Below are 8,539 nucleotides of genomic sequence, written 5' to 3'. Positions count from 1 at the left end.
CGAGTTAGTGCCTTTGCAGCACCTGGGATCATCATGTCTTTTCCTATTTTGTACAAGATTTACGCATGCTACTGTGGCGCCAATACCTATCCACCTCACTACTGTGATTCTGCTGTGATCTGGCCGAAGCAATTTTTAACGTGCATTATCTCCATAATTTTCTACGTCTCACGCTTTCCTGAGTACTTCTACCCCGGAAAATTTGACTACTTTGGGCACAGCCACAATGTCTTTCATATTGGTGCACTTCTTGGTCTTCATTACCAAAAACTCGCGCTTTCACTTGACTTGGAATTCGCCAAGGCGCACCAGATAGCCAAAGTTTCATTGAAAATACCTCTTTTTGGTTTTTCATTCCTTTTCATATTCATTTTCCTAACTTGCATATATTTCCGCCACCTTTTTGCCGCAAAACCCTCCTACAAATCCAGGCGTTTGTAATTGACTTTCTAAAGTTTCCTTTATGTATGTTTGCCTTTTTTTTTGAAATTCATGATGATATGCCTCATTTTGGCTTATCGGACTGTGTAACTTGGTAGGTTATTTGGGAGTGAGGGGTGAGGTGTCCATCGTTGACTCTTCACGTTGATTTTGTTTTGTATAATTATTCCTTGGGGACCCATTTTTGGATTTGCCTGAAATACTTGCGTTAGTGTGCCAAATTTGTGTAAATTATCATTAAAGTGTGGTCTGCTACAATCAATTTGTCAGGGAAAACACCCTCCTCACTCGCCCGAAGCTGCGGCAGTGCTGATAGGCTTGTGGGCTTAGAGAAATCTAAATATAGTGCGGATGACTTTGTGGAAATATGGTGATTAAAATCGTTCTTGGGTTATCGTTTTCTTGCCTCGAAGTGAGTCACTACTACGGTGCTTTTCCAAAGGCAGTATACACTCATTTTCAGCCTTTCTCTATCCCCTACTAGAGTCACGGTATGAGTTGGTCGCTGTTTCCACTGATAAACTCCTGGAGGAGGGTGTCGCGGATAGCGTTTTGCGTTCACCACCAATTCTTTAGCTCCGTTCCAATTGAGGTCGCGGAGATACCGCGCGCGAATACCATCGCCTGGGTGCAGTCTATTCGTCGGCACAAGACCAAAACCTTCCTCAATGTCAATGATGGCACTTCACCTAATGACCTGCAGGTGCGTTTGGCTGGGTTCCCTTCCAAAATAATTGGACTAGCCACTGGCGTCATTTCTTTGTCACCCGCTTTCAAGAGCTTGAGCATGTGGTTAATGCTGGAGCGAATAATTTCTTATTTGACTGGCACTGTCTCCTCAACTAGAGACGGTTATATGCTTTTTATCTATCGCCCTTGTCTCTCTAACAGAAAATTTTTATTTAGTATTATTAAAATAATTATTGAAGGGTCCTAGTAACCTTTAATGCAAGAGATTTACCTATCTTTGGAAAAAGTAGCTAAATACAATTTAAACCGGGTCAATAGATGCAAATGTTTGTTCCTTAAATCTCTAATAAATGTCAAATTGCTACTCCAATAAAAAAGCATACGATTTTCTCTTGAGATACTTATTCCAGCAATAACCGAAAAGTTGGAAAAAGTAGCAGGAAACTAAGTCCCACTAGTTCAGTCCATGTATTAAGTATCTTTTAATTTTATGGCAAACTGGAAACACCTTTTTAGGATATCACCCCGTGTATTCTTTCCAACTTTATCACATACCTGCCTTTCACCGGTGGAAGCAAAGCTTTTGCTGTTTGCGATAACAACCTATGGCGAAACATAACGCTTTTCTTTGTGACATTTAAGAGGGATGGATTCCTAATTACATATCACCGATGAAGTGCTTCAACGCGACTAGCGCAAGATCACAGAATGGATGTTGCCTTGTTCTTGGCATTAGGGAGATTTTTTCCGTTGTTCAAATCTGGTTGGGTGGAGTCGTGACTACTTAGTGGTGCTGTGCTAGCGATAGGAATTTGGTGTGCTTATGTGATACCTTACCTCCAAAAGGCGTTTGTTTTCCAGTGGCAGTGGTAAAAGTGTGCCGAAATTGCTACAGAAAAACGTGACAAAAATAGCAACCCTACGGAAGCTATTCAAACCTTGATTGTTTGAATGAAATACTCTTCTGATTCTTGAAACGCAGTACTACCTCCGTTGAAGCCTTTTTTTGTTGAAATTGTTGTGTAGGAAAGGATGTTTTAAAAAAGGTGTTTCCTAAAATGTTTATGTTAGGAAACATCATATTCAGTTTCGTTTTGCCCGATAAATTGAAGGTTGATAAGTCCACTTATTTATGCAATACAACTGTCGGTGATGAAAGAAGAGATCTTTTTCTAGAACTTTTACAATAGATGAATGCAGACATGTCATTAAAACTCACATAATACAGTACAAGCGAGTGTTTCTGTTCCATAAATTGAGTCGCTCAAATTGGTTCAAAATAAGCAACAATCGCTGGACGGTGCGGTGCTACCAATGAAAATTTAACGTGTGTGATGTACTGCTCTCGGGAAAAAGAGGATTCTTTTTTGGTGGTGGAAGAAAATTATTGCTTCCATTGCAGGAAAACAATCGAAAATGCTATTCTTGGGAGTGAGTGACTGAAAAAGTCTCATCTACAAAATCCTGATCATTCAAGTTAACATCCACTCTGACCTTTGAATTCTAAAGTCACATTTGCCAAGACTACTGAGCAAAAAGCTTCTTTGTTTCCCCACCCCTTTTCTGTTAAAATGAAATTTTTCTGGGAAGGTGGCGATAGTTTTTGATGGTAGGTTGTATCTATTTTATGCAATCGAGTACGAGTTCCCCTAATCAAACCTGCTATTATTTTTACAAAGCGTACTTTATTCCTTTGCTGGTCAGATGTTGATGAAATCGTAAAGGGAGTAAGCATTCTCAATTTCCTTTAGTGCTAGGCAGCTGTCGCCCATCAACTTTGACAGTGACCGTTAATTTAATTCATGTTAATCTGAATTAACTTCAGTGCTCTTGCTTTTTGTCATTGAAAATAACCTTTAAGCATTACTTTAAAATGGCGCTTTTTGTTGCTCGATGAAGGGAGATTGTGCGAAAAATTCAGTGCTAAGTTTTGCTAACCACAGAAAAAGGCATTGCCGTAACGTTGATAATCACTCGGGCCATACTTACTAAGGCAAATTGAACAGAAACCGGTTTCCTTTCTTGATTCAATATTCGTGCCTATTTTTCCTTCTTGTTAAATTGCTTCGAGGAGTGAGCGCTGGTAGGTTCTACCGCATCACTGTTCACAGTTATCAGCGTATTTTATCTGAAAGTAAACCAAAGGTGGCACAAAGGTGTAATTCTCCTTAAGCTTGAACAATTTTTGTGACAAATTTGATGGTTTCCTCTCAGTGTTTATGAAAAGTAGCTTAGAGAGAATATGCCTTTCATTGACCGTGAGACGATATTCGGCACACTCCAAACACCATTTCTCATCACTTCCGTTCCTGTATATTTGATTTCTTGCTCGATCGCAATAATTTTCTCCCCTTATTATCGAATTCAAAAACAATAGGTTTTTGTTAATAAATTTTCATTAGATTTTGGTTTGTCTGATCGATTTCGTGCTGCTTTATCTTGTAGGCGACCATAAAATCCCGAATTAGAGCATTCTTACCAATTTTTATTCGACTAACAATTGTGCAACAAGTTTTGGTTTCCCCTGACGTCACTGGTGAAAAATGACTCTTGAGCATATTCTTTCAGATTCCATTGAATGTATGCTATCCTTTCGCTAGGCATCGAATTCCAACTTGGCACCATGAATAGTAGTCTAGGCTAGAGGTGTGATACTAATTTCAAAAGGAACAAAGTGAATAATTTACTTTTGTTTTTCCGCCTGTTACCTCTGTTCTAATGTAAACAGATGCCCCTGGATTGTTCGCGGCAAGCAGTAAAATGATACATTTACCCTCTTTTAGTCGCTTGTCAATTAATGCAATGGTAAACCGGATATTTTTGATGTCTTGATGATGTTAACTCTATTACAACATATACAGACGATCTGACTTTAATGATGCGTGCAGCGAAATAGAGGGCTAGAGACAATTTTCCGATTTTGCGATTTTTTAATTTTTTTTATTCACAACATTTAAATGAATCGCACTTTAAGGATCCACTTCCTTTTATATCTACCAGATGCGACTTTTTTATTTACTACCACAATGCCGTAATCCACTTGTATCGATGAGTATGTGTACCATCATATTTTGTGAGTGGTTAATCCTTCCCGGATTTCCTGATTGCCTCCATACAACTTCATGTGATGCTTTCATGTCCTTCTGTGAGTATGCTAACCGAACGTAAATTGCAAGACTAAAGTTCATAACAATTTATTGTAAGAAGTACAGACTTGAGCAAAATCCAAATCCCATTTGCAATCACCGCGCAATATTTAAACTGTACTTGTGGAGAAGGAGCGAATCCTAGCTAATGAGATTTAGGTTGACTATGCTTCTGGGAGTCGCAAGTCATTATTCATAACTTAAATTACCCGGTCCTTTGTGGCTGTTTTGCACCTCTGAAACCTACCTACCATATATCCGCTTACTACTTGAGCCAATTGCGAGCAGTATCGTAGAGCTATGTGAATTCATTTGCAGATATTCTATGAGTCATGCGATTCGTTGAGGTCATTTCCTCCTTCAAAATAGAAGATTTTGTAAACTGGTTTTGTTTACGTCATGAACACGCACAATGTTGCTGTGATGCATGAACTTGCGCTATTTTACTGGTTCACGTATTTCTTTATAGCTTCCCAGTAGTTGCAACATCTCCCAATGAGTTTAGGGAAAATAGATTCAGTAAATCCATATAATCTATTTGGTTTGGGTAACTGTTTACCATTCTGAAACGCGATGTTAAAAAAAAGCGATGAATACCTCTGGACCAATTTCACACAGAATGACCCATAAACGAACAGCTCCGTATGTGTTCTCCCGCGCGCCTCTAGGTGAAATAAGTGCCTCTCGATGTGGTCTAGACTTTCTGGCAGGCTGCCAGGGCGAGATTTTCTCACACGCTAATCAGGAGTTTGTGTCCCAGCTAGGTGAGGTGAGGGTCTTATCCGTGTAGTAGGAATTAAACAATATGAATGTCTGCTTGAGCGCATCCCCTAATCCATGACAATCAAGCAAAGGGTTTTTTTCTTTAGTGAGCATGCATATTCACATTTTGCTTGCTGCTAGATGTTGATGAAAGTCAGATCCGTCTGAAAAAATTGCTATAACACCAATTCTTGCATTTATAATTAATCGTATTACTGTTTAAAAATCTTGTATACAGGGGCTTTATTGATGAATGAAGAGTAATGGCAAGACCCAAGCTTTCACTAAATTTTGATGCGTGTTAAGCTGTTGACAGCATTGGCATTTTGCATGCGTCGGGTTGGGACAAGCACTTCGATGTGATGTAGGCCTTAGAAGTAGGTATAAAGTTACACAGATGTCGTTCTTCCCCCATCATCACTGAACGATATGTAAACTATCATAGCGAAAATCCCCCACCAACCAAGCATTTACGCCCTGATTGGGTGTCAGTAGATCTCAATGGAATGTAAGCAATGTGATAGAAGTTAGGCTACCAAGAGATTGCATGTGAGAAGTTAAGCTGATGGAAGTCGTGACCTTCGATAAGCTGTGATTTGGTCTTCCTGTCGCTTGTTATTGCTTCTGCGCCCATTCAAGCTGTCTGCATGGCTTTGGAAGGGCAATTTGTGCTACTTAAATCTATGAAAGTTAAGGGCAATAATCAGCATAGAAAGTAACAATCTCTTCGCAGATAGAAGCAAAAGCAGGACCACCTACATTCACATGGCGTTCTTCCCTTACTTATACTGGAGGCTGTGCCATAAACTGGTGTCTGTGGTCACGGGCCTTAATCTTATCGAGTTCCAACCAAAGTACTCATTAGATAAGATCTGGCTACGGACGTCCTTATTTTCCTAGGGATACGTGTAAGCAAAGCAATACGATTTGTACGTAAAACATAACTGACTGGTTGGTAAAGACTACCGAGGGGGAGCAGTCACTCTAGTCTAACATATTAATAGCATACTATTGACCTTGGCCTAGTAGTGATTATTATTGCCCCTAAAGTACATTTGCATGTGATGCCGGCCGATTGGGAAGGAGTAAAGGAGCGAGCGACCTTCCAGATTGTCTGAAAATTAGTGATACAAATGGGAACTTCTAGAAAATCGAGAGAGGGGAGCTTTTTAAGGGTTGCAGGCATCCCCAACGCCATGATAGATCCCAAAAGGGCAAACTTCTTATGTGCCATCTAATTGCTTACTCCTAAAACAGATGCTGATACTTTTCTGGAAGTCTGTCGATCTCGAAAAAGTTCCATTGATATGAGCCATCACTAGTACAGCTAAGATGACTCTCGCCTACTGTCTTTGATTAACGGTGACATGATTTTGCACGTTTCTAGCTTGCCTGCAGTTCGAGATGCAGAACTCCGTAGATTCAAAAGAATCATCAATGCGAAAGTAATCTTGCAGTAGTGGATAGATGCATTTTAACCCCTTTCCCATATCAATGAGAGTTGTTTCTACCTCAAAAACAGATGCAATAGACATCCATGTTCATCTATACTATCACAGTCTAAGCAAACTCACATTCCTATCCAGGTGGTCTGTTCAACACCCAATGTGCCAGAAGGTCTGTCCGTGGGGTGTGCGGTCTATGTGGAGGGTCAGATGGTGCTTCACGGCCATTCGCATGCGCCAGAGGTTCGCGCAGAGAGCGTCCGTCTCCTTAGTCCTCCGGTAAATGCCATCACCGCAGAAGCCAGCCACATAGTGGGTGCAATGTCGCACTCGCGTCCTCGTCTCGGCCTCCTTCGCTCCGAACACGGACTCTTCTGGCGCCACCGCCTTCCCGAAATGGCTTCAATGCTTCGTCTTCGCGCCGCGTGCAAATCTATCGTCCGTCGCGTCCTTCAGACACGTGGTTACCTCGAGGTAGTGCGATTCCCTTCTGTTCTTTAGAGTTGTTTAATGATCATGAGTTTGCAGTGCTTCTCCCATCTACCGGAACTGTTAAATAGCATTCCTTTTCAGTTACTGTGGCTTCTCATAGCTATATAGTCGTTGCGGAAGTTCGGCACTAGAATTCGGAATTTTTCGGGCACAAGACTGGTTACATATGTGTTGGTTGTGGCGAGTAAATGGAATACTTCTAATTAAACAAAGAAGTCCACTTCTCTTTTGACATAGCATAAATTATCCGGTTCCTTGATTTAGACTCACTTTTCATCTACAATCCTTGGGCCCATTAATATGATGGATATACTACTGTTAATTGAAGTAATTTGTACCCCGACGTTTAAAGCTTGACAGGCGAATGATCTACTCGAAATTGTTTTAAAGCCATCTTAAAAATAGTCCGTCGATGAACTTTAAGGAGAAGTTTTGTATGTCTATGTAGATAGGATTTTCACTGATTTCGTTCAGAATTAAAGCCTTAAATTAGTCCTAAAGTATTGAATAGAGATCACAGAGCAAAGTGGGAACCCTTAGTCGCATTGTGTTTGCTGTAGGGTAAACCTTAATTCCACTTTAGATTACTTCTACCGACATTTCAGCCAATCACCATCATACGCTTTAATTTTTCTTTTTAAAAATTCTTTGAACAAGGCTTTATTTTATTGGAAGAACTGTAATTCTCCATCGAAGAAAAAGATTTTTGCATATTTATGGTATCAACTGAACGAATCAAGCCATACCTTTAAAACAGTATGGGATTGACAGTTCTACAATCCTGATCAAACGTTATAACGATTTGTTAAACCAGGCATCGTCACTTCTATAAAATTTCTACAATTTCTAGATTTCATGTGCAATTGATACATTATATTGGTTTTATGGCTATTGGTGGCATAATAGGTAACTCGCCAGCGATAATTGACAAGTCTCATGGCGTGCTATCGTGTTTTGGTCAGTTTGCCTCGGAGACGATGGAACAAATCATAGTAGCATTTTGTTATCAAGAGATTCCCGTACTCTGGACAGAAGGTGGTATTTTAATGTATTTGAAATATTTGGTTAAGTCTTCAGCATTCGTGAAGGAACAAAGGAAAGTGCGTGATGGGTCCGATTTTTCAAAGTGTTTTTTTTTCCACACTACCTCAAAGAGGTGTAATTGCAGTGAACTCTCCTCCACAATCTTTCAAAACTTTATTCTCTCTGACCCACCCGGAATTTCATTCGAATAAGCTTTTGGGTGGTAGAGGCACACTGGTGAAATAGAGATAAGGTAAATGGCATTGCTTTCTAGTTCACACGGCCCAGTTTTTTGGAAAGTAAGACACAATGATTGCACATGGCAACAGAACTTGCACCAGAGATGTCTTGCTGTTCTATTATCTCGTCTGCTTACTACCTGTCAATCACCCAGAATTGCTAACTCCTCCGAACTTCTTGTGACAGCCAAAATCCGTTCAAACTTACAAGTATTCCTTACAACTGTATCACTGCTGAAGTTTCCCCATCAAAGCAGCGGTAAAAATCAAATTAGTGAAGTACTATACACAGGTAATCTTC

At 40.1% G+C, this 8,539-nt stretch overlaps 1 protein-coding gene across 1 annotated transcript in view; it reads left to right on the top strand. All coding sequences in view use genetic code 11, as the record gives it.

Moving 5' to 3' along the window:
• Positions 1 to 8,539, top strand: part of EGR_00604 (putative asparaginyl-tRNA synthetase) — a gene marked incomplete at both ends in the record, with an annotated part of 17,880 nt that overhangs the window by 673 nt on the left and 8,668 nt on the right. The window contains 3 exons of the mRNA XM_024489853.1: positions 9 to 321; positions 926 to 1,144; positions 6,626 to 6,958. Coding sequence (XP_024355850.1) covers positions 9 to 321; positions 926 to 1,144; positions 6,626 to 6,958 — 865 coding nt within the window. The remainder of the gene's footprint in view (positions 1 to 8; positions 322 to 925; positions 1,145 to 6,625; positions 6,959 to 8,539) is intronic.

Source organism: Echinococcus granulosus, assembly GCF_000524195.1.
Source record: "Echinococcus granulosus chromosome Unknown EG_S00002, whole genome shotgun sequence".
Classification (NCBI taxonomy): Eukaryota; Metazoa; Platyhelminthes; class Cestoda; order Cyclophyllidea; family Taeniidae; genus Echinococcus; species Echinococcus granulosus.
The sequence above is the reverse complement of the archived record's forward strand: the minus strand, read 5'-3'. Positions and strand labels throughout refer to the sequence as shown.